The sequence below is a fragment of the Bufo bufo genome, chromosome 2, assembly GCF_905171765.1.
Source record: "Bufo bufo chromosome 2, aBufBuf1.1, whole genome shotgun sequence".
Classification (NCBI taxonomy): Eukaryota; Metazoa; Chordata; class Amphibia; order Anura; family Bufonidae; genus Bufo; species Bufo bufo.
This window is the reverse complement of record NC_053390.1, coordinates 420,342,586-420,370,412: the sequence shown is the minus strand read 5'-3', so window position 1 is coordinate 420,370,412 and position 27,827 is coordinate 420,342,586. Positions and strand designations below refer to the sequence as shown.

The following is a 27,827-nucleotide window of genomic DNA, read 5'->3' as shown; positions in this document are numbered from 1 at the left end:
CATCATTAGCTACTGCTTCATCTGTTCTGAATCCTCCTCTACTCCATCACCAACTATCCTTGATTGGGCAGAAAACAATATGCTGCCACTACTACCTGCATGCAGCCGCACATCTCCTGTCTTGTCTATCATGTTCCATACTGTGCTACTGTGCCGCTACTACTAGTCCTGCATAGGCACACATCCCCTTCTTCACGTTCCAGGATAATATATATTTTCTTTAAAAAAACACTAAACCTGTTGCTACTCCCCAAAATGGGATATATGTTGGAATGCTTGTAAAAAATAAGCCATTGCTTCTTCCAATACCACAGTGTGTGCATAAACATCGGCAGGTATCTGCCCCCAAAAGGGACAATTTTTAGACCATTTTTTTATTTTAACAAGCAATAACAAATCTAACAGTACAGTGTTTTATTAAACAGGTTGTTTGTTAACACTGGCTACCATCTGTTTACCCATAGCCATATATGTTCCTGTCACTTTGACATTACTAATGCTCTCTTGGCATTATAGAGATTGAAAGCGGTTGGATACAGTCCTAGGACACCTCAGATTGTCATACACGACTTTTCACAGCAATTGGGGCACTTTCGATTCAAGTCGAATTTATTTTGACCTGATCGAATCTGCCTGAATTTATAGAATCGGAACCAAAGTAAATTTCTGGAAATTTGCTCATCTCTACATGAATCCCATTGTAATACTGTGGTAAGACAAACAGTTTATATAAAGACCTCAAATGCAGTCAAATTAAAACAATTCTGCAAAGACCAAAATTCCTCCACGGTGATGTAAAAGACTTATCACATTTTATTGCAAATGCCAAGGGTGTCAAACTCTTTATTAGGTTTAAGGGGGCCATCACTTTTCCACTTGGGTGATATAGGTTTTGAATAGATCTCTATCTCCCATAAATGCAATGATCATTTAAAAGCCTCATTTTGTGTCTACTAGAGATGAGTGAAGTTATAAAAAATTTGATTCGGCTGCTTCAAAAGAATTAGATTTATTATGAATTACTTCATCACGAATCGCATTCAATTGTATGTAGCTGACGCAATGATGGGGAATGCCAATCGCACAGCCCCCCCCCAGTCATTGAACCCCTCAGATGCCGCATCCATCACTGATCGCAGCATCTGACAGTAACATTGAGGCCTTTCAGGAATGAATCAGGAGTAAAAAAAACAAAAACATTCACCTCATCCATTTGCTTGCGGAGAGGCCGTTGCGGCCATCTTGATTGTAGAAACCACGCAAAATCTCGCTTGCAGTGATGTGATGACATCACTACTTCATCATGCTGGCAGTGGTGACATCACATGTCACCGCGCACGAATTTTCGCATGGTTTCTTCAATCAAGATGGCCACGGCAGCCTCTCCGCAAACAAATGGATGAGGTCAATATTTTTTTTTACTGCCATTTCAGGAAAAATGTATTCATTACTATGAAGCACGAGGAACTTTGGCTTCGTGGCGAATCAAATTTTTCCTGAAATTCATATTGAAGTCAATTCGTTTCACTTCAATTCGCTCAACACTAGTGTCTACTCATGTTTTATCTTTGTATAATAAATGGGGTTGGATGATCTCAGGTGAGGGGCAAATATTTTTCACAGCACTGAAGGGTTCCAGAGCTGAAGGGTTCCATTAAGACATTACAGATACCTATTTCTATTAAGAAATACTTTGACACTACTACTACACTGACAATATCATACAGTATTTCATGAGGGAAAGAAAGAAGAAAAAAAATATATATATATATATATATATAAATATATATCTCAAAAGCCTACATTTTTATAAACAGAAGTAAGAAGCGCAATAGTCAAGCAAACACCTAAGTATACGTTGCACATTAGAAATCTATGGGTAGTTTATTCACATTTATAATTACATCTTCTTTAAGACTAAAAAATTATTAGCATCAATATTTTGTGTCAGTACAGATGCAGCATGTGCCCCACGGTAGAAAATCCTGTAACCTCTCTTGAAGGGCTGAGGTCAAGGGCAGAGCTGACATGATGAATGAACAACTCTGGTCCGTGTTAGAAAAAAATTACTTAATCCCAAAAGACAAACCAGTTAGATGCATGCATGATGAGCAAATGACACTGCGTTTCGAGTCCGTGCATGAGCTGGTAGAAGATGACACTGTTCTGCTCACCCTCCATAAGCCAGAATCTTAATGTGGGTGCATTCCGTGAAAAAAAAATCTGGGCTATTTAACCCCTGTTGACCTTTGAACTTCAGGAAAGGTCATGTTGATGACACAATTTTCCCAGCTGTCTTTCTGTCTTTGTCTATCCAGCTCCAGACCTAGAAGCCTTTCTATTTTGTAGTGTATTGATCTGTTGGCAGCGAAGGGCTGGATAATTAGCCAAGAATTAGGGTTTCTATTACAGCCAGGAGCTGCCCCAGCTGATTTATCACCTGAATAATTTACTGTGATTGAAAGGAAATTAAAATGAACTCCATTTGACAACTGTGCGCCTTTATGGGCTTTAGTGAAGACTCAAAAGCCAAATTAATAGCCTGCGTTGCTTAATAGTCTACCGAGAGTAAATATGGAAGGATTCCTCTCAGCCATCTCTGTCTCTCTTCTCGCTCTCTGTTGGAATAAAAGGGTTTTCTGTAGAAATCCAACAAATTAGCAGCCAAACAAAACAGTTTATTTGTCAGTTGCAGAAGCCGCTCTAATTAATACAAACAGCATCTCTGCTCAGTAATAGCAGTGCCTTGTGATGGTGCCCTGTGGTATGCTCAAGTTATCTTAGATGTAGCATAGATTGCTAATAACACTGCTGCAGGAAAGGAGAAAACTAAATCATTAGTAGGTAATGATATCTCATCTACTGACTAAGCATGGATGAAATGCTTGCATAGTGTCTACTTATTCACATCACACCAACATTGTGGGGTTGCGCAAAATGCTACAAAACTAGTGAGATGTAAAAATACAAGCAAAACTGTCAATGCAAACAACAGACAAGATGCAGTTGTAGAGAGCCAAAGTTTAAAGGTATGACCACACGGTTAGGCTTCTAGGTTTCTGCATGTCGTTTTGGAAGTTTTTGAATTTAAAAAAGAAAAGTCATATCTGTCCTGTATACTTTATCTACTTTCATCATCTACTCCCGATTTTGGCTTCCAAAACTGCATAAGGAAATCTGATCGTGTGTCAGTACCTTATCTTTCCATACTTCAAAGAATCAAACCATTCACATAGCAATATACTGTATACACCTGACTACTATTAAGAGACACAGGCCCAGATTTACTAATTCTAAAGATAGCATAAACTTAGATGGGTTGTCTAGCCCGGCACTAGATTAACACAGGGGATCGGGCTGGATGATATACACTTTTCTCTGACCCTATACCAACTATTGGTTGGCTTACTTTGAGACAGATTTTTACATAAGAATTATGGCACAAAATGGTGCATCTTAGGCCAGTCCCTTTTCCATGAAGCCCCACCGCTTTCTACTAGGCCATACCCCTTTCCAAGTATGTCGGGAAAAAGTGTAGAAACCTTCAATGCTCCACACTGCACCACTTTTTTAGACAGATTTTTGGTGCACACACATTAATAGATCTTGACCACTGTCTGAAGGGTCTTTTAAATAGATAATTGATACTATTTTAGTTTTGAATCATTAGAGTATACCTCAGGTTGAATTTATCACACCCAGAAATATTGCTTCGAAAAGACACAACATAGGGCTTTGCGAACTTTGAGAGTTTGCACAAAAATTTGGTGCATTTTTACACCACTCACTGCAGTTTTGAAAAGTAGGTGGGGAAGTGGACTTGGTAACTTTGCTAATTAGTTTTTGAAATCTTACTCCAATAAGAAGGTGGAAAAGTAAAACTGTAATAGCATTTCTAGGCAACTGTATTAGATTTAAAGATGTGCCAACTTTAACATTGTCCTTTCATAAATTTGGCGCAACGTATGCCAATACAGACTCAAGGAAAACTGACTTCAAATATTACCCTCATGATATATTCCTCCCTCTTGTCAAACCTGAAAATTCTAATTTGAGTAGTAATAATTCCAGAACTCCCTCACTGGGGTCCAGGAAGTAGAAATACAGGCTGTTGTGTGTCACTTCTTGCCACTGAGCTGTTTAATGGGAACTTATCGTGCTGAAAATGGCGTCCAATCAGCAGGCAGCATATTATAGCGCAGGAGGAGCTGAGTAGTTTGATAAATAGCTTTATGGCTCATTTTGCACTAAAATATGATGCCTGCAGATTGAATAGAATTTTCAACGTGACATTCCTTTGAAAGAAAAAATCCTTCCATTACATAATCCTAAACTATTGAAGATCCTAGAGGTTACTTTTGGTTACATAATGCATTCTTTATGCATTGTCAACATGTATTTTCCAACATTGGATGGCACTTAGTTATTTGTCAACTGTGCTACTGGCCCCTAAGTAAGGTATAAAGGTGTGGGAAAAGCTATCACAGAGATAACAATTGGGGGCTTATATGATGCCCATTTAGAGAACACATGCAAAAACTATTTCATAAACATTTTTTATTATTAGACTGGAGTTCACCTTTAAGCCATACAAATTATAGACAGGCAGATATATGGTCACAATTGAATTTGCTCTGACTCCTGGAATCCCTGAAATGTGTGGTCATGATAAATACATATATTTTATCTAGCAAATCTAAAAATTCTGCCACTTGTTTCAGATGGATTGGAGAAAAAAGTGGCCAATGTTTTTCAAGTCAGAAAACAGAGAAGGTATCCAACAGTGCAGTGTGTTTTTAAAGAGGCTGTTTGGTACCATCAGCCACCATCTGTTTACTGATTGGCATATATGCCACCCCAACTTTGACAATACTAAAGCTGTCCTAGGAGATCTCAGATTATCATACACAACTTTTCAGGGCAAATGAGGAACGATTCTGGTCGAATTTATTCAGACCCAAATTGAATCTGACAACCAATTCATGCAAATGGGACCCAAAAATAAGTTCAAGAAATTCACTCATCTCTAGTGGTCATGCTACATCAGAGGAGCATCTGACATGAGGCTAACTGAGAATCTTGCCTCAGGCGGCGCCATCTAGTGAAAAGAGAAAGGTGGCAACTGCACTGAAATACTGTCAAAGAAATAGGCAGCGCTCCGAGCAACTGTCTTCAAACGGAGAGAGCAAATACTAGATTATGCGGAGATGAGAGTGAGAACCTTCCAATGTGGAAGTGAGCAGGTGGGCAGCTGATCAACGGTGTCTTCCCTTAAAAGTCACTGAGCCAGCACAGGGTTAATCAGCATGTGCAGAGTGCTTCCCTCTGCAGAAGGATTCTGCTAACCCATGCGCTAGGAGGCTGAGAGGAGTGCTGTGTGCAGCTGTAGTCACACTGTACACAGCAGCCGGCCCCATAGCTGTGATCTCCACAGCACCCCGCCCCATTAACAGTGACTTCCACAGTGCCCCGCCCCCTTAAAGGTGACCTGTAGCAGTGACTGGGTTGTTATGAAAACCTGGTGTAAAACTGTGTGTATGTCAAGACTGAAGGACCTGCAAGCTTCTATTCGCCAACAGGAGTCATGTGACATTGTGTATGACAGTTAGTATATGAGTGAAAGACCTGCAAGCTTCTATTGGATAATACTGGTCATGTGATGTGCCATATTTAAATTTTTGGGAAATATCTCAAGAACAGTATGTCCTAGAGAGCTGAGACCCCGTCTAAGACCTTCCTGGACACTTGATGTACCTATCAGTCCAGTTGTTTGGCCATGCATAAAGAACAGACAAACAACAGTCATATTATATTTCAATTATTTCATTTAATGTTTGTGTGTGTGGTTAAAAGATATCCACAGTGTCCCTCATAACATTGATCTTCACAGCGCCCCATCCCATAACCATGACCTCCACAGTGCCCCACCACAGAAACATTTTTAATTCTCATATTTTAGGCTTAGGCACACAATCAGATTTTGCATCCATGTCTGATCCGCATTTTTAAGATATAGCAAAAGGACCCATTAATTTCTACGGGCAAAAAAAAAAAGGACTGCGAAAAAGGATATAATTCGTGTGCTGTCTGGGAATTATAGAATTTGTCTTATTCTTGTCTTAATTGTGGAGGAGAATAGTCATTTCTAGGATGGGAGTCAGAAAAATGTGGATTGCACATGAAAGGTATCCATATTTTGTGGATCCATGGTTTGTGGACTGAAATACAGACACAGTTATGTCTCTGGGGCCTTAGGCTCTGTTCAAATTGGGGGAGATTTATCAAAACTGGTGTAAGAATAAAGTTGTCATACCACTTTTATTGTCTAGTGAACACCGTAATAACAAAACCCCCAAAAAACATGGCAGAATTGTGCTTTTTTTTTTCACCTCACAAAGATTTTTTTTTGTTGTTGTTTTCCAATACTAGATATGGTATACTAAATTGTGCCATTAAAATATACAACTTGTTTCTTAACCATCCCAGAGGCATTAAAAATTCCCCACTACAGTTCAAATAGGCAACCTGTATAGTTGGTGAAGAAAAGTTAAAAGAACAGAGATCAAGTGAAATGACCCAGAAATTTGATCAAAAATGGAGATTACTAGGGAAACTGATAAATCCCCCACCTACTGTCACTACATATAATCCTCAGTAGAGATGGCCAGTTCGCAGTGTTCGCCCGCGAACACATGCGATCTGCCATCTTAACTGACAAGTCCGGCAAGGCACAGGTAAGTCCAAACCTGTGCCTGTGCGCGAGCCGGTCTGAAATGAAATGCGGTTTCCGGGAGCAGGCAGTTCTCGGAACGGCCCCCGGAGGCTGTTCTCGGAACTGTCTGCTCCCTTAGACCGCATTTCATTTCAGACCGGCTCGCGCACAGGCACAGGTAAGGACTTACCTGTGCCTCGCCGGACTTGTCAGTTAAGATGGCAGATCGCGTGTGTTCGCGGGCGAACACTGCGAACTGGCCTTTACTGATCCTCAGTAACCAAAAATTCTGAATATTATCTGGAAACATCAGCCTTTACTATCCAAATCATATCCTGAGGGAGCAGAATTTAGGAGCCCAATCACATTGTGTTACAAACAGTTTACAAATCTTAGGGATGCACTTGTGAAAGGGGATATAGCAAGCTTCGGCAATCTACTACGACTGACAGGTCATCAGTATCTGCTTGTTGGGGGTCTGCCGATCAGCTGTTTGAGAAGGCTCTGGCACTTCTGTGTGGCCTTCTCACAACTTTTGCTAGGCCAGTAACGACACGTTCACTGCTCACGTGGCCTAGGCGCGCCTCAGACCCATAGAAGTGAATGGAGCTGAGCACGATACCAAGCACAGCCGCTATACAATGTATGGTGCTGTGCTTGGTAATCTGTGTATAGGCTGTGACGCTCACAGGAGAACCGATGCCTTTTCAAACTGTTGATCAGCAGGGGTCCCAGTTGTCAGACCCCCACCGATCAGTAATAAATCTCAGAAAACCCCTTTAATATCTAAAAAAAGAGAAAAATATCCATGTTTAAGTTGTGTATGTTGTTCTAATATAATATTATTAAAAGTAACTACATTATTCATCCTCACACGAGAAAAGCTTACCTGGCAAATGGATTATAGGCATGTGCTGCATCTTTTATGGTTTACCTTATCAGATGTCCATGCAGTCTCTCATACATGGGTCAAACAACCTAGCATGTGACACTGTATTCCTAAACATGAATCTACCATAAGGTGTGGGAGAATGGAATTGCTGATGCCTTATTATTTATAACTTTCAAACATTGTATAAATTAATTACAGTGTCCTGAAACAAGTACCAGTTCCAATAAAGGGAGGCAGTAATATTCTCACTCAATAAAAGGTGAACCCTACTGGATCCATGAACTATAAACATTGACTGCATATGGCCTTAAAGGGGTTGTCTCACTTCAGTAAATGGCATCTATCATGTAGAGAAAGTTAATACAAGGCATTTACTAATTTATTGTGAGTGTCCATATTGCCTCCTTTGCTGGCTGGATTAATTTCTTCCTTGCATTATACACTGCTTGTATCAAGAGGTTATGTGAGAGAGATCCATTTTACCCAATATAGCAGGTACTGTGTTTAGTATATGTTTGTTCTATAATAATACTACAACAAATATAACTATGTAACCACTAACCCCAGATGATTGATGTGCATGTATTGTTATATTGGTGGCATGTATCTGTTTTACACCAAGTGAGGATGTGGCTGGAGTTATTACTGCTTGGTACCAATGTATGTACCTACTCTAGCTGATACTTACTCATTAGTATGATGAATTGAGCATGTCATGAGCGATATTCCAATTGCCTACATAGCCAGATATTAGTGCTTCCATTATACAACATATGCATAATTCATGACCACAAGAGATGGGTGAGTTTTATTTTAAATTGGTCTCAGATCTGAATCACACAAATCAGTTGTCAGATTCAATTCAGGTCTAAATAAATTCAACCAGAATCTAAAGTGCCACAACTGCCCTGAAAAGTTGCATATGACACTCTGAGGTCTTCTAGGACTGTATCCAACCCTTTTAAAGCTCTTTAATGCCAAGACAGCATTAGTAATGTCAAAGTGACAATTGGGGTGACATACAGTTGCAAGAAAAAGTATGTGAACCCCTTGGAATGATATGGATTTCTGCACAAATTGGTCATAAAATGTGATCTGATCTTCATCTAAGTCACAACAATAGACAATCACAGTCTGCTTAAACTAATAACACACAAAGAATTAAATGTTACCATGTTTTTATTGAACACACCATGTAAACATTCACAGTGCAGGTGGAAAAGGAATGTGAACCCTTGGATTTAATAACTGGTTGAACCTCCTTTGGAAGCAATAACTTCAACCAAACGTTTCCTGTAGTTGCAGATCAGACATGCACAACGGTCAGGAGTAATTCTTGACCATTCCTCTTTGCAGAACTGTTTCAGTTCAGCAATATTCTTGGGATGTCTGGTGTGAATCGCTTTCTTGAGGTCATGCCACAGCATCTCAATCGGGTTGACGTTAGGACAACGACCCAAAGCATAGAAGTAAATCAACAACAGAATGACTTAAACAGGAGAAAATACGCCTTCTGGAGTGGCCCAGTCAGAGTCCTGACCTCTACCCGATTGAGATGCTGTGGCATGACCTCAAGAAAGCGGTATTCTTGGGATGTCTGGTGTGAATCGCTTTCTTGAGGTCATGCCACAGCATCTCAATCGGGTTGAGGTCAGGACTCTGACTGGGCCACTCCATAAGGCGTATTTTCTCCTGTTTAAGCCATTCTGTTGTTGATTTACTTCTATGCTTTGGGTCGTTGTCCTGTTGCAACACTCATCTTCTGTTGAGCTTCAGCTGGTCGACAGATGGCCTTAAGTTCTCCTGTAAAATGTCTTGATAAACTTGGGAATTCATTTTTCCTTCGATGATAGCAATCCGTCCAGGCCCTGACGCAGCAAAGCAGCCCCAAACCATGATGCCCCCACCACCATACTTCACAGTTGGGATGAGGTTTTGATGTTGATGTGCTGTGCCTTTTTTTCTCCACACATAGTGTTGTGTGTTTCTTCTAAACAACTCAACTTTGGTTTCATCTGTCCACAGAATATTTTGCCAGTACTGCTGTGGAACATCCAGGTGCTCTTGTGCAAACTGTAAACGTGCAGCAATGTTTTTTTTGGACAGCAGTGGCTTCCTCTGTGGTATCATCCCATGAAATCCATTCTTGTTTAGTGTTTTACGTATCGTAGATTCGCTAACAGGGATGTTAGCATATGCCAGAGACTTTTGTCTTTAGCTGACACTCTAGGATTCTTCTTCACCTCATTGAGCAGTCTGCGCTGTGCTCTTGCAGTCATCTTTACAGGACGGCCACTCCTAGCGAGAGTAGCAGCAGTGCTGAACTTTCTCCATTTATAGACAATTTGTCTTACCGTGGACTGATGAACAGCAAGGCTTTTGGAGATACTTTTATAACCCTTTCCATCTTTATGCAAGTCAACAATTCTTAATCATAGTGTCACGGAACCATGAACCAGACGTACAACAAGGGATAAGTGAAAATAAGAAGGCTTTATTGAAAATAAAGCTGTAAAGCAAAAGTCCAAACGGATGGCGAAACCGAAGCAGAGTCTTTGCGAAGCCAGGGGTCAGGAACCAGAAGGGTAGTCAGACGAAGCCAGGATCAGGAACCAGCAGGGTAGTCAGACGAAGCCAGGATCAGGAGCCAGCAGGGTAGTCGGACGAAACCAGGATCAGGAACCAGAAGCAGCAGCAGTCTAGAAGCATGTGAACACAGGAGGACCAAGCAAGGAACTGAAGCCACAGACCTCCTATATATATGAGCTAGGCATCCAGCTCCTCCCAGTGGGAAGGAGGAGCCGCAGGGTGGGAGGCTAGAAGAAACCCAGAAACCAAGATGGCCGCCAGCACATGTCAAACGAAGGAGAACAGCAAGAAGGTAAGACCATGACAGTACCTCCCCCTCAAGGGCCCCTCCTCCGCGGAGTAAAGAACGGTTTCTGAGGGAAGCGTGCGTGGAAGGCTCGGAGCAAGGCAGGAGCATGGACATCTGCGGAGGGAACCCAGGAACGCTCCTCTGGACCATAACCACGCCAATGGACCAAAACTGCACCCGACCGCGGACCGTCCACCTCGAGGACAAAGGGCAACCCAGGGTTGGGATGCGACAGAATCGGAGCCGACACAAAGGCGGACTTTAGAGCCTCAAAAGCTCGGATGGCCTCGAGCGGCCAGACCTGGGAATTACTGCCCTTCCTGGTCAGATCCGTGAGAGGCTTGGCTAGCATGGAAAAGTCCCTGATGAACTTCCGATAATAATTGGCGAAGCCCAAAAAGCGCTGCAGGGAACGAAGACCACTGGGCTGGGGCCACTGTAAGACAGCCGAAACCTTCTCAGGATCCATGGAGAACCCCTCAGCGGAAATGATGTAACCTAAGAAGGTTACCTGGGATCGGTGAAATTCGCATTTCTCAAGCTTACCGAACAGCTTGTTCTCTCGTAACCGTTGCAACACTCGTCTGACATCCAGAATGTGGGCCTCCATGGATTCAGAATATACCAAGATGTCATCCAAATAGACCACCAGACACTGCTGCAACAGGTCACGGAAAACATCGTTGATGAATTCCTGAAAGACTGCGGGCGCATTGCACAACCCAAAGGGCATAACCAAGGATTCATAATGACCGGTCCTGGTGTTAAACGCGGTCTTCCACTCATCGCCCGCCTTGATCCTTACCAGGTTATATGCCGCCCTCAGGTCGAGTTTGGTAAAGACCGTGGCCCCTTTAAGGCGATCGAACAGCTCGGAAATCAAGGGTATCGGGTAAGCGTTCTTGATCGTGATGCGATTGAGACCCCTGTAATCGATGCAAGGCCTCAACTCACCGCCCTTCTTTTTCACAAAGAAAAATCCAGCCCCTGCCGGGGACGAGGATTTGCGAATGTGTCCGCGTGAAAGCGCCTCCCTCACGTACTCCTCCATGGCCTCATTCTCCGCTACCGACAGTGGATAGACTTTGCCACGAGGAGGAACGGCACCAGATTGTAACTCTATGGCACAATCGTATGGGCGGTGCGGAGGTAGGGCAACCGCGCGCACCTTATCGAATACATCCCGGTACTCCTCGTATTCAGGAGGCAACAGAGAGTCCGAGGAAGTACACAGCAACTTGACAGACCCATGGATGCAACTAGCCCCACACTGCGGTGACCACGAGAGGATCTCGGCCGATCTCCAATCGAAAGTCGGATTATGCTTCCGGAGCCAGGGGTACCCCAAGACCACCGAGTAGTGTGGAGACGAAATAACCTGGAGGCAGACCGACTCTCTGTGAACGGCACCAATGGCTATCCCCACTGGAAGGGTCTCATGAGTCACGTGTGGCGGCAGAAGGGGTCTGCCGTCTATCGCCTCAAGAGCCAGTGGGGAACCTCGAGCCTGCAGAGGAATGGAATTGGCGGCAGCGAACACATTATCAATGAACAAACCACCAGCACCAGAGTCCACCAACGCCTGGGTCGTCACCGAGCCCCCGACCCAGGAGAGGACAACAGTGATCAGTGGTTTGTCAACACGGGAAACCGGGGACGAGGAGACTCCACCCAAGATCTGCCCCCGACAGGATCTCAGGTGCGAGCGTTTCCCGGACGGTTCGGACATGCCAACCGAAAATGCCCACCGAGACCACAGTACATGCATCGGCCCTCGCGTCTCCGGAGTACCCTCTCCCCCTCGGACAGGCGAGCAAACCCCAGCTGCATGGGTTCACCCCCAGACAAGTCATCCCCAGGAGGCGTGGGAGGAGAGGGAGGCACGGGTGGGACAGCAAACGTAGGCGCCAATCTGTTAGAAAACCTCCGCAGGCTCTCCTTAAAGAAAGGTCTCTCCCTGAGTCTGCTGTCAATCAAAATCAGGAAAGAAATAAGAGACTCGAGCTCCACTGGTAGGTCCTTAGCAGCAACCTCATCCTTCAAGGCATCCGAGAGACCATGAGAGAAAGCAGAGCCAGAGCCTCATTATTCCAGCCCACCTCTGCTGCCAGGGTACGAAACTCAATGGCGTATTCAGCTACGGATCGTGAACCCTGTCTGATGGACATAAGGAGCTTCGCAGCAGAGGCAGCACGAGCCGGCACATCGAATACCTTCCGAAGAGAAGCAACAAAACCGGAAAACTCGGCAACCACCGGATAGTTGTTCTCCCATAAAGGGCTGGCCCAGGCCAAGGCCTTGTCCGAGAGCAGCGAGATCAAGAAGCCCACCTTTGATCTCTCAGTAGGAAAGGCATGTGGCAGCAACTCGAAATAGATGCCCACCTGGTTAAGGAAACCTCGGCACTGAGTTGGCTCTCCCCCAAAGCGCTGTGGAAGAGGGGCAGAACCGGTCATACCCCGAAACACCGCAGGTGCAACAACAGGTGTCGGGGTAGACTCTGGCGCAACAACCGGAGCGGCAGTAGGAGCGGGCCCAGGAGCGACAACCGACCCATCGGCAACGGGAGCGAAATGAGCCGTGCGTTCAAGCAGGGTTTGCAACGCCACAGCGAACCGACCCAACAGGTGATCCTGCTGATCAAGTCTGGCAACCAGCGTGGGTAGCGAGGATGGCCCTGTACCGTCAGAATTCATGGCTTGGTCCTAATGTCACGGAACCATGAACCAGACGTACAACAAGGGATAAGTGAAAATAAGAAGGCTTTATTGAAAATAAAGCTGTAAAGCAAAAGTCCAAACGGATGGCGAAACCGAAGCAGAGTCTTTGCGAAGCCAGGGGTCAGGAACCAGAAGGGTAGTCAGACGAAGCCAGGATCAGGAACCAGCAGGGTAGTCAGACGAAGCCAGGATCAGGAACCAGCAGGGTAGTCGGACGAAACCAGGATCAGGAACCAGAAGCAGCAGCAGTCTAGAAGCATGTGAACACAGGAGGACCAAGCAAGGAACTGAAGCCACAGACCTCCTATATATATGAGCTAGGCATCCAGCTCCTCCCAGTGGGAAGGAGGAGCCGCAGGGTGGGAGGCTACAAGAAACCCAGAAACCAAGATGGCCGCCAGCACATGTCAAACGAAGGAGAACAGCAAGAAGGTAAGACCATGACACATAGGTCTTCTGAGAGCTCTTTTGTGTGAGGCATCATTCACATCAGGCAATGTTTCTTGTGAAAAGCAAACCCAGAACTGGTGTGTACTTTTTATAGGGCAGGGCAGCTGTAACCAACACCTCCAATCTCATCTCATTGATTGGACTCCAGTTGGCTGACACCTCACTCCAATTAGCTCTTGGAGATGTCATTAGTCTAGGGGTTCACATACTTTTTCCACCTGCACTGTGAATGTTTACATGGTGTGTTCAATAAAAACATGTTATTAGTTTAAGCAGACTGTGATTGTCTATTGTTGTGACTTAGATGAAGATCAGATCACATTTTATGACCAATTTGTGCAGAAATCCATATCATTCCAAAGGGTTCACATACTTTTTATTGCAACTGTATATGCCAGTGGGTAAACGCATGGTAGCCGGTGGTAACAAACAGCCTGTATAAAAACACACATTACAAATATTATGCCTTTTTGGTGGCAGATGCCTTCTTCTCTGTCCTTTGACCTATAAAAAGGTGTCTGCCATTTTAAGTGATCCATCCAAAATGAATCACACATGTTTTGGATTCACTAGAATAATTTTTTTTTTTTTTAGGAAATTTGTAACACATTTGATTCATTTACAATCGATTCACTCATCTCTAATGACCACACATTTCAGGGATTAAGTGTATACTAATTTTTTGGTATCCTCCAGTATAGAAATCTACAATATCAGCTAATCTGCTGGCAATATACGCTTAATGCATAAAAATAACCTGTTACGAATAAAGTTTGTTAAGAAACTACATTGTGCTGGCACAGGAAACTGACGTGTTCAGCTCCAGTGGCTTGGTGTGATCTTACAATAGTTAACAACTCCAGCGCATGCGCTAGATATCTGGGGTAATTACCAAACACTTCGCTGACCTTGGTGCCCCCTCACTATGGTTACCAATGCCAGCGCATGTGCCTTGTGGTGCACTTACCAAGCATTTACCTGACTATAGCATCCCTTCTCCATGGTAGCTATACACCGCACATGTTTTTCTGGCATCTGCAGTGAGTATAATAATACTCACTTTTCTATTTTTATGCTTACTATGTGCTACATACAGGCTGTCAGAATATACTATGTGATAATCTGTCAGTCATATTGTTATACTACTCTTTCTATTAGGTAATTACAGTACATGGCATACAATACATTTTAGCAGTATAAATTATCATTTTCAGTTTCAGATATTTTTTTGTGTATTTTACTTTCATGAGGAAAATGTATCTGATACTGACTGTGATAGCTTTTCCATTGCCTTTTACCTGTGTAAAGGGGTTGTCTTGGCTTTTTTAATTGATGACCTACCCTAGGCTGTTTTACAGGCTAGGGCAGCGCTAAAGCCCACCCAATAGTGCCGGAGACGTCACCAGGCTCACTGCTAGGCGAAAGTCTCCACCTAGCATTCCCATACAGAGACCCGGTAAGCCTCCGGATCTAAAGAAAAAGCCCTTGCCTTGCGCGATACAGCACAGGGCAAGGGGGGCATGAAATGTTTAGATGCTCCACTCATTTATGCTGAATGAGGGAAGAAGGGATTATTTCCGGATTCAGCTCTGAACCCGGACAACCCCTTTAATTGTTGTCTATTTTAATGAATGGGGTAGGTAATTGCATGTATGATCAGAATTATCTAAGCTACATGAGTAGATTTTTACACATGAGTAAGACTCAAAAAAGAAATGCCTTCTCATTCACATTCTTTGAAAGTTGCTATATAAAATTTGCAACCCGTCGCACACATAAAAATCAATAGAAAGAATTCTTACACAGGTATTGGAAGGATGTGTAATCTTTAAACTGTCATCTAAAATTGCTTTGGTTGAAAGTAAGGCACAGAATAAGTTCTTGAGTCTCTATTAGGCCAAGTTGGATTAAGGGACAAGGCTGCAAGGTTTTAGGTTTAAGCCATTTGTTGTATATATATATATCAATATACTCAAAATGCATTTGCTATTGTTCAGTAGAAACCTATGAACAAATACCAATATGCTATTAGGTGGGCTTAATAATAAAAAAGAATTTCCAACAGCATCATAAATACTTACATGTGAAATCTAACATTGTCTTGTTAAATTGGGTTGGATTATGAGAGTAGCGTCAACATCTGATAAATGTCTCAATCTGTAGTGCCTCCACACAACATATGTAATAAAGGTATAATAATATAGGATATCTACATCTAAATCTTAAGTATCCAATGTCAATATTGTACGATAATGTGGAAAGAGACCATTAGAATCCACCACATTCTTACTGTTTGTATTATAGATAACTTAATAAAGCTACATAATGTTTGAATTGTAAACAATCATAAACTTGACTTAACAGATTGTAAATGTCCATTCTCACCCCCCGAAAGTACACTGAATTTGAGCAAACTTAAACATCATATCCTAAAGTGACCTAGGTTCGCTACGGACACTTAGGGCAGATTTATTTATTAATCCAATAAATGGAGTAAACTTAGACAATTTGTGTAGACCTGCACCAAATGTATCTCAGTGGCTCAGGCTGGATAAGAAATTTGGTGCATGGCTACACATACTGTATATAGGGATGGGCGAACTTGTGTTTTACAAGTTCGAGTTCGGGGTTCGTGTTTGGGTTTTATTACAGTTCTGTGATGGATTCCGTTACCACAGGCCATAACGGAATTATATGACGGAATGCATAATGGAAGGCCTTTAAGAGGCATTTCCTCATAATAGAAGTCTATGGGCCGCATAACGAATCCGTCTGGTTTCCGTTATGCAGGAGTCCTCTTAGAGGCCTTCCATTATGCATTTCATCATAGAATTCTGTTATGGCCTGTAGTAATGGAATCCATCACGGAACTGTAATAAAACCCAAACCCCGAACTCGAACTTGTAAAACACAAGTTCGCTCATCCCCACTCATATAGTTTCTGTAAACCTTCAAGAGCCATATTGTGCCAAATTTTGGCACAATTTACGCAACAATCCAGGTGCACTCACATTAGTAAATGTGGACCATCAAGAAGGTTACTGAAATTATGATCTTGGGTGCCCCATCAACGATGCTTATACCTGATGCATCGTTGATGGGGCACCCAAGATCATCATTTCTGTATCCTTCTGGATGGTCCACATTTACTAATGTGAGTGCACCTGGATTGTTGCGTAAATTGTGTCAAAATTTGGCACAATATGGCTCATCAAGGTTTACAGAAACTATATGAGTAGGGATGAGCAAACTTGTGTTTTACAAGTTCGAGTTCGGGGTTTGGGTTTTATTACAGTTCCGTGATGGATTCCGTTACTACAGGCCATAACAGAATTCTATGACGAAATGCCTAATGGAAGGCATCTAAGAATGCTTATCAGTGGAACATTTGCTCAGTGGAACATTTATATAAGGCAATTATCAGAAACAAGCATTTGGAAGAACATTCATTCCCAATTGTCCTAATAGTCTGCCGCATGTAAAGGGGCCTTTACATGTCTGTTTTGGGCTTCTAAGTGGAGGACCACTTTAATAATATCACGAGCCACAGTATCGGCATAGTAGAGATGGATAGAGTCACTCAGCCAGGGATTTAGTCCAATTGCCACATTTGGACTCTAGACAGATTATTTTCCCTTAGACAAGGCAAATTGGCTTTGGCCTCATGAGAAGTGTTACCTTCCTTTAGATGAATATTGCAAAATAATAGGCCATCAATTTATGTTTTTTTCTAGTCTAAATATGTTAAAATCTGTCCTGCCCATTCCTAATCATTACCTAAGAATCATGCCAAGAAGAACCAATTCAGTGAGGAGGAGATGCAATACCAAGAGTGGCTGAGAGGGGCGCTGTTTCTGCAAGGATGGCAGACCTTTTTTCTAATCTCATAGAACCTCTTTAATAACAAACAAGGTAGAATCTATTATCATTCAGTCTCACTGTTTAATATCTTCCTGCTAATACCCTTCTCCAGGCACAACAAATTAGTCTATGCACTGTATGTGTGCAGACAGTATGGATTCAATATGGGAATAGTATTTTTTGTGTTGTTCATAAAGCTGACATAAAGGACAAAAAAAATTTTTGTTTTTAATTTTCACCCTAAAAATATATTCGGTAGAAATCTTAATGACCAATCCAAAAAAAACAACTAAAATATTGGAAGTGACTATATTATATCTGTCTGGTTTCTGTACGGGAGTCTGGCATTTTAGCGGACAGTCTGCTGAGGGCACTGATTGGCTGCAGTAGTCACATGCCATATCCCGACACGTCACCACTGCGGTTTAACACGCAGCAGGAGAACAGAACCAGTACCACAGAGAGATGATGAAAAGCCGTTTTAGGGCTTGTCTGAGATTTTTTATTGTCTCAGACAACCTCTTTAATGTAGGGTTGGACTTCACTGGATCTAAGAGTACCAGAGGATCCCCCTGCAGGCCCAAGCTCTGATACATGAATAAACCCTAAACATCCAGTAGAAGACAACCTCTACTTGAAACTGATTTTGGAAACAATTTACAAATAACCTATGTTTCTTATAATATGTCCTGTGTGTACAATGAGAACAATTATGATGCACAGTCATTTCCTCTGGTGGGCCAAGGAACCCTTGTTCAGCATTGTCTTAAAGGTGTTGTCGCATGAAAAATATTTTAGTTTTTAAACCAGCACCAGGATCTGAATACTTTTGTAATTTCATGTGGTTAAAAATGTGTCATAGCTAGTCAGTTATTCAATAAAATGTATCTGTATAGCGCCACCTGCTGTTTGCTTTTTCTCTTATTTCTTTGTCCTGCTCACTGAGAAGGCCGCACATGCTGAGTTTTATCTTTAAAATGCCTCCTGAGCTGTGATAGGGAGAGCATGGACACGCCCCCTGCAGAAAGGACACTCCCCTTGATCTGTTAGCTTGATATAAATCTAGCAGAGCAATGAATGGGGAGATTTCTGGATCCATGTGAGGTACAGGGCTGGTTCTAGCTTTGTTAGAAAGAGGTTGTCATGTACTGTATGATGTCTGATTTTAATTTTTTTACAATAAATCATGGGATAACCCGTTTAATGTTCTCGGACTGCTGTGAAAATATAACTGTGTACTGGCATATTACTTCTTCATTTTTTCAAATTATGCTATACCTTTCTCCAACACAACTGCTACTTCATTAACAAGACATATGGTTATCGAGACAGAAAAAATGACTAGTGAATGTTACAGCGCTAGTGACAAGATCAGCTGAGAACCTGACCTGCTTCCTACTCCCATCTCAAGAAAACACAGATTCAGACAGAGGCGAGTAAGGGCAGGTTCATGCAGTTTGATAGCGGCAGAAAACAGCAGCCTGAAAGCAGTATGATTCTGCCAGACGCTGGAGGATAATTTACATTTCTACAAGTTCTTAACCTACAGGTAGAAGAATATTGGGTGATTAATGCATTCTCTTGATATACCCAGAACAGAACATTTTACATTGCATACATTTTATTAAGAATGACATTATTCTGCACCTTTTCCAATAAGTAAATGCTGATAGAAGTAAGATGACTACATAACAAGATGTACAGTATTATAACATATGTTTTACCAAGTTTTTTTCATCTTTAATGTCCAAATCTTAAAGGTGTTGTGCAAGAATTGGGGAGGGGGGTGGCAAACCCACCTACTTGGCCAGACCTATAAAGGGAAGCTTACTTAGCTGCTTCCCAGCACTGGCTCTCTATTCCTTTTCCTCCCTGCCTGAGATGCTCCGGTCCGCTCCCTCTCTGAATACATCCGGTTTGATGCCGCCTGCAGCCAGTGACTGGCTGTGGCGGTGACCGGATCCTCTTGTGTCATGTGCACATTTCCTATTCCAGCGCTTCCCAGGTCCCCAATGGTCTGTACTTCATGGTGCCACCGCATCAAACAGGAAATGCCAGGAAATTATCACTTCAGACTGCTATTATCATAGACTCCAATGCACTAGCATTGGAGTCTATGATGATTTTACTAGTTTCCTATGGAGCCCTTTTACAGGCACTGTGCAGCAGCCTACTGTCATTCACTATGACAGGAGCTGCCGCACACATGCTCTGGCTTCTCCGATCGCCGCACGATCACGGCATCTGAGAAGTCGCAGACATTAGCCGCAGGTGCCTGCTGTATGAACGTTCTGTTTAGGAGCGGGGGCCATCTTTAAAGACCCAACATGTGACGTACTACTACATCACATGTTGGGAAAGGGATAAGGGCACTATTTTGCAGTACAGCATTTTTGGGGGAAACACTGTTAAAAAACTATGAAATTCCAGTATTCCGCCATTGCTCTTAGGCTACTTTCACACTCGCGTTTTGGGCGGATCTCTCATGAATCGGCAAAAACTGATCCATTACAATAATACAGCCGCATGCATCTGTCATGAACGGATCCGTTTGTATTATCTGTAACATAAAACTGATCCATTTTGGACCGCCTGTGAGAGCCCCAGACGGATCTCAAGAAAGGAAAGCCAAAACGCGAGTGTGAAAGTAGCCTTAGTATATATATATATATATATATATATATATATATATATATATATATACAGATCTAGCAGAGCTAACAGTCACACTTTTTGAGTTATCACATCTAGTTAACGCGTTATGACTGTGATTGTTAACTCTGCTGCATCTATACAGTACCTCTTATGCAAGTCTATGCAAATGCAGCAGAGTTAACACAGTTGGTGAGCTATGACATCTAGTGAACATGTTATGTCTGTGACTGTTAACTCTGCTATAGAAGAGCAATATTATACAGTCATGAGAAAACCAAAGTTCATCCTCTTTGAATCTTATGGTTTTACCTATGAGGAAGAAAAATCTAGGCCTTAGAAGGAATTAGATAAATACAACCTCAGATGAACAACCACAAAAATTAAGCAAAAATGGAAAAGCCATGTATACAAAATTAAGTACACTCCATGAATCAACTTGTAGAACCACCTTTAGCAGCAATAACGTGAACTAATTAGTTGCTGTGTGACTTCATCAGTATCTCACATCATTCTGGAGGAATTTCAGCCCACTCTTCTTTACAACGTTGCTTCAGTTCATTGGGTTTTTTGGGCCTTCCTTTATAAACAGCTCTCTCTTTAAGTCCTGTCACAGCATTTCAGTTGGGTTGATGTCTGGACTTTGATTAGGCCATTGCCTTGATTTTTTTCTTTTTCAGTCTTAAAGGGAACCTGTTATCAACTTTCCGCTGACCTCACTGCGGGCAGCATAAAATAGTGACAGAAATGATGATTTCAGCGATGTGTCACTCATGAGCTAAAAGTAAGTTGTTGCTAAGAACCAGCATCATAATCATTGCAGCCCAGGCCTTGAGAAGAGTCACATCTACCTGAGAAGAGTCCTGGTTACTCATAATCTCCTGCTCTCCCCAACCACCTGCTGATGATTGGCAGTTCTCTCCTAGAGAAAGGGAAAAACTCGGTAGGAGACAGTCATCAGCAGGTGGGCAGGGAGAGCAGGAATTTATGAATAACCAGGACTCTTCTCTGGTCGCTGTCACTCTTTTCCAGGCCTAGTCTGCAATGATTGTGATGTTGGTTCTCTGCAACCTCTTACTTTTAACTTTCAAATGACAGACCGCTTAAATCAACTCACCTGTCTCTACTTTATTCTGCTGTCAGTATGGGCAGCATAAAGTTGATGACAGGTTCCCTTTAATGATGTAGGTTTGCTGGTATGTTTGGGATCATTGTCTTGTTGCATGACCCACTTTTGGCCAAGCATTAGCTTTTGGATTGATGTTTGACTCTAGAATACTTTGGAACACAGAGAAGTACATGGTTGACCCAGTGAAGACATGGTGCCTAAGTCATGTGGCTGCAAAATAAGCCTCAATCATCACCCTCCGCCACTGTGCTTTAAAGTTGGCATGAGGTGTTTTTGCTAATAGGCTGTTGGTTTTTGGCAAACTTGTGCTGTGCATTATGGCCAGACATCTGCACTTTGGTCTCTTCTGTCCAAAGAAGAATGTTGTCTTGTGGCTTGTTCAGATGCAACTTTGCAATCGTCAGCCGTGTTGTCATATTCTTTTTAGAAAAAAAAGGGCTTTCTCTTGACAACTTTTCCAAGCACATAGTTGTCCAATCTTTTTCTATTTGCAATGTCATGAACTTGACCATTTAACATGATAATGGAGGCCTGTAGAGTGCTAGATGTAGCTCTTGGGTTTTTGCAGTTTCCCTGATCATTGCACAGTCTGACCTTAGAATATATATGCTGGGATGTCCACTCCTGGAAAGATAATCAGCTGTCTTGGATGTTTTCCACTTGTGAATAATCTTTCTCACTGTAAACTGATGGACTTCAAATTGTTTGAAAATAGCTTTAGAACTGTTCCCAGATTGATGGGCAGCAACAATTGCTTCCTAAAGATGTCTTTCCTCCTTGGCATTGTTTGAAAATACACCTGAATGCTCCAGACCAGCAAACTGCCAAAACTTTAGCTTTTATAGAGCCGGTCACTGGTCACACTTGCTGATGATCAATTAATCAAGGATGTTTAATTAGCAGCACCTGGTGCTACTTGCCCTTTTAATTCTATGGAAGCAGTAAGGCTGGGTTCACACGAGCGGATGCCGTGCGTGACATCCGCTCCGTGAAAGAGTGCCAAGACCCGATGCAGACTGCAGAGGCACGGAGCATTAACATGACTGATAATGCTCCGTGCCTCTCTGTGACTTCTTTACTACGAAATCACAGTGACAACTGTGATTTCGTAGTAAAGAGGTCACAGAGAGGCACGGAGCATTATCAGTCATGTTAATGCTCCGTGCCTCTGTTAATGCTCTGTCATGTTAATGCTCTGTCATGTTAATGCTCCGTGCCTCTGCACTCTGCAGTCTGCATCGGGTCTTGGCACTCTTTCACGGAGCGGATGTCACGCACGGCATCCGCTCGTGTGAACCCAGCCTAAGGCCTAGTTCACACTTCAGTGTTTGGTCAGTGATTTCCATCAGTAATTTCCAGCCAAAACAAGGTACGGGCCCAAAACACAGAACGAGTGCAGATTTTTCCATTCTAACTTATCAATGAAGGCTCCATTCCTTGCTTTGGTTTAAAAATCACTGATGGAAAGCACTTAAATGGGTTATCTCATTAATAATGAGAAAAATGAAAATAAGACATCATATAGTCCATGACTATACCTTTCTAATAAAGCTAGAACCATCTCTGTACCTCACATGTGACCAGAGATCTCCCCATTAATTTCTCTGCTAGATTTATATCAAGCTGACATCTGAAGAGGAGTGTCTTTTTCCACTGCAGCTAAGAGGGAGTGTGTGTGCTCTCCCTATCACAGCTCTGGAGGCAGTTGAAAGGCTAAACTGAGCATGTGCGGCCTTCTCAGTGAGCAGGTCAAAGAAATAAGAAATTAAGTGGCACTGTACAGATACAATTTACTGAATAACTCAGTAGCTATACAGAATTTTTTATTACAAGCAATTACAAAAGTATTCAGATCCAGGTGCTGGTTTGAAAACTGTTGAATATTTTTCGAGGGACAACCCCTTTAAGTGTGGACTAGGCCTAAGGGTGTATTTAATTTTTCCCACACAGCTTTTGCATTTTGGTCTAGTTTTTGTTAAGTAAATAATTGCACAGTGTTATTTGTCATGTGTTGTCATTCATCGTAGGGTTGCATGTACCTAATTTTCAAAATGACTATGGACCAGATCTTTATTTATTATGGTTTGATATGTAAAACTATAAAATTCAAAGGAGGTGTACTTTGTTTTTCTCATGACTTAAGAGAAATGGGAAAAGTTTATCTTTTTCCAATATTTTGTGGATTTTTTATATTTTTAAAAGGCAGGATGGAATAGTGGTCGTGACATGGCAGGGCTGGGACCCTTCATAAGGCCTTTCTCTGCCATGCCAAGTACTCATAACCCTGCAATTGCATTTGTGGTATGTCAATCGGAATACAGATGGAGATTCCCCCTTCTGTCTAACCAGTCAGATGCCACTGTTGGGATAGGAGATATTTCCGATCCCGGTTGTAAGAGTCACGTTCCTGCTTTATAATACAGCTGGTACCAACAAGTGAGGGCATGGGCCCTGCTCTTGAGCTATCACTATGGCATACTTTTATGTCAAAGAGCGCTTAACTACCAGTGCCTGCATCACAGCAGGAAGAGGTTAACAGTGAGTTTTACTGGTGACAGATTCCCTTTAATATACAATATTTGTCCTTATGGCAAACCACTACCTCATGTTTAGTGGGGCTTGTGTGATATATTCAGAATTATATAATGCTCTAGTACAGGGGTGCACAACCTGATCTGGTTGGGGGCCACATTGTCAGCCTGAACCAATTCCAAGGGCTGAAAATAAAACTGAAAGGGGTATTACCAACTGAAATACTATATTTATGGCATATTGAACATGCAGTATATATCATTAATGTCTAGTTACACTTCTAGTATTCCCATCCAATGGGAGAATACATGAAAGATACATGTGAGCAGCCACAAAACATGAACATACATGTCTGTTACCACATGGTTGGGGGCCACACAGAATGGTATCAAGGGCCGTATGTGGCCCCCGGACTGTAGGTTGTGCACCCCTGCTCTAGTACAACATTTTTTTGAGTATGTTATTATAGTATACACTATGTTTTTCATCAAATTTGACAGAATATGCAACAGAAGCTCAGATCAGAGCCTCCAACACTGATATGAACACTGAAGTTTGAAAAGTGTCATGTAATATAATACAAGAAGCCACAGCAGTTTCTTTATTTTCTCCTATTTTTTATTTTGGGGAGCATTAATTAGTAGCAATTGTACCCACTTTTGTATCTCAATGGTTTAATTATTTCTAAAAAAAAAAAAAAAAAAAAAAATGGTTTTACACTATTCCATTTATATTACAATGTAAAAGATCTATTTTAAGTAATTTTTCCCATGTAACACTCCCTCAATAAAAATAACACAAGATAATTTCCAAGTGGGTTTTAAATGCAAGCCCGCTTGTAAATTTATCAATTTAATCCATGTCGGTGATCTCTCCTAGGAACAAATCAAGTTGTTAATCTCATGGTTCCGCTTAACAAGATATATTGATGTTGCAATAAATGGGAAACATTTAACCATTAATTCTTCCATTTTGCTTTAACAGGCAACTGCAAAAAAACTGTGGATCCGGGAAACAGTTAAATAGAAAGGCTGCAGAACATTATTCAAATGTATGTGGTTGTTTTGTGGAGAGCAATAATGAATGCAAAACTGTGGAGACAGTCAGCACTAGATGGTAGAACAATCTACAATAGTAAGAATAGTATTACTAGAAAATTTAGATATATGATTTAAAAGAGTTTTCCGATCTCAACATTTGTGGCAAATCGCTTGGTTATGCACAAATGTCAGACAGGTGCAGGACCCGCCCCTGTAACCTGCTCCTATCTCCAAAACAGGGCCCCCAAAAGTGAAGAAGAACACACCGCTCATGTGTGGCATGCTCTAAATTCACTGGTATGAGACTTCCAAAAATAGCCAAACAAACATGCTCGGTTATTTTCAGAAATTCCTTAGCAGTGAAGGGAGATCATGCCACACACATGTGGCCACCTCTCCGTTCACTGTTATGGCTCTACTGGAAATAGCAATTTCTAGCACCCTGCTTATTTCACAACTCTCATAGCAGTGAATGTAGGGTGGCCATGCATGAGCCAATGCTCTTCCTCTACTTCGATGGCCTCATTTTAGAGATAGGAACAGGTTCCCAGAAGTGGGATCCATGCCTAGCTGACATTAGAGGCGTATCATATCAATATTCCACAAAGGTTAAAATGGAAAGCCCTTTTAACACTGGTTTTCCAGGATCCAGATAGTTTTCAAACATCCTGAATTCCTAAATCCTGAAGCCTGTAAAAATAACTGTAAAAAATTGTAACTTAAATTGTAACATACTTATCATTCTTCTTAAATCCTCAATCTTTGGTCTCCATCCTTCTGATCAGATGACTAGGACACAGTCCATTCAATGCAACATTATGTCACTATGGACACAATTTTTTAAACCAAAGAAATAGTATGGATCACACACCACATGCTATGCATTGATATTTTGCTTCTCAGCATAATAATCTTTACACGAAGCATGAAGCATAGTTTTCAATTAAAATGCATAAACCCACTTAGCACATCACTGTGGTCTCTATTGATTGGGTCCCCACACTAAATTGGCAGAGCACCACATGATGACCACCACTGCTGCAGTATTGCATTTGCAGGCAGTGGGAACCCAACAGCCCGACCCTGCTGTAAAGCTAGGCCCCTTTGGCAATCATCCACAGCTCCACAGCAACAACAGTCACTATGCAGAACTACACCATGTGAACGGATCTCAAAAGCTCACATCTCCATACTGTCTCAGAAACTAAGCTGAGACTAAGTATTAACTCTTATACAATCTGATACCATGAAAGAAAAACAAGGGGTTAATGCATATTTTAAAATAAAGAAAAAGCATGGATCCCACATCCACATACTATGCATTGATCTTTTGTCTCTCAGCATAATTAAAAAGCTGTACATGAGGCACTTAGTATACTTTTCGATCCAAATGCATAACCACACTCACCACATCATGGTGGCTTCTATCGACACAATGTTATGATGGCCTAGTGAACTCCATAGAGAAATGGAGACCACTGGTAAGGCACAGAAGGTAACTCCTTTAATCTAGTAGTAAACGCCTATATATTGTCAATGCAACCTATTCAGGATGGAAATTTCAATGAGTACGTAATGAGTCTTCCTATCCTGGACAGCTTAGCTTAAACTCACAAGTATAGGTCTAGATAGATAGATCTAATATTATATAATATTCTGTATATACAGTTGTTAATATGAAAATGAAGTTCCAATAAAAAGTCTGATTATATAAAATATATTTTAAAATACAAATTCAGTAAAAGGCAACCAAACATATCACCCATATATGGAAAATAATTCAAAAGCTAAAATTCACGCAAAAAAAAGTTAAATGTATAATTTAATTAAATCTATCTATAAAAGTATACTGTATTATTACATCGATCAACAAACAAAGTTCGCTGGGAGGTTTGAAGCAGCATTGCTGGAAGCGTCAAGGGATGAAATCGGCGAGTATACTTTCTTTTATTATTTTAGGACAATTGCTGAATTGGTGGAAATGTTTTAATAAGTCAGATAACCTTTTTAAAGCTTGACATTTATTGCTAAAAACATCTGTGGACTTCAGGGTTTATCTCAGAATCACAAACTGAGGAAAATGAGAACATGATAACATAGAAATAGTTATTACAATAGATAAAATACCTGTTCTGGTTTGATGGGTTCACTAGTTGTAAAGATATCAGTGTAATGTTGCCTATCAAATACCCGATCCAACACTTCTAGTTGTTGCTGAGTGAAGAGGTCTCCTCGCATTTGTTTTCGAAGAAAGTCTCTTCCTGGAAGTGAATGGCCATTTGGTATGGGAGATTCCTGAATGCCTACAAAAAAGAATGATAATTTTAGAATAAGGAGACCCAAGAAGTATTCCATCAAAGTTCAGAAATGTAATCTATACTTCTTAAAGGGCTTGTCCCACCATAACAATTTATCACCTATCCACAGAATAGGTGATCAGTGTTTCATTGGTTGGGGTCCCACCACTGAGATCACAGTGACTGGAGTCCTGAGTCCCCCATGTGAATGAAGTGACCACTCCATTCATCATCTATGGAACTGCCCCATCAATCAAACACTTACCACCTATTCTGTGGATGGGTGATAAGTTGTCATGTTGGGACAAGCATTTTAAGCCTTAGGAAAGGCTATCAATATTAGATTGGTTAGAGTCCAACTCTTTACCCTTTTTCCTAAAGCGGCCAAAAGGTCCCTCTGGCATGTAGGATGACACCAATATTATAAATGCCACATGTCAGGTGGGAGACTGTGTTACAGATATGCACTGGGACCAAGAAGCTTCAAATTATGCCTTTTCTGTAGATAACTATGAATTCTTATAAAAAAAATTATAATAATCTTTTTTTTTACAAATCTGGGGGACCTTTTTATGTCCCGATTTCAACCGTACTTGCATCTTCAGGACACAGAAACAGTTGATGTTACAGAAGAGGATGTGGATCTGCTATTCCACAGAACTGA

The 27,827-nt window shown here is 41.7% G+C and overlaps 1 protein-coding gene across 3 annotated transcripts in view; it reads right to left on the bottom strand.

Annotated features, from left to right (window-relative positions):
• PAX5 (paired box 5) overlaps positions 1-27,827 on the bottom strand; it is a 264,529-nt gene that overhangs the window by 117,367 nt on the left and 119,335 nt on the right. For all 3 annotated transcript variants that reach the window (XM_040417363.1, XM_040417364.1, XM_040417365.1), the window contains exon 6: positions 26,994-27,169. In XM_040417363.1, the coding sequence (XP_040273297.1) occupies positions 26,994-27,169 (176 nt within the window). The remainder of the gene's footprint in view (positions 1-26,993; positions 27,170-27,827) is intronic.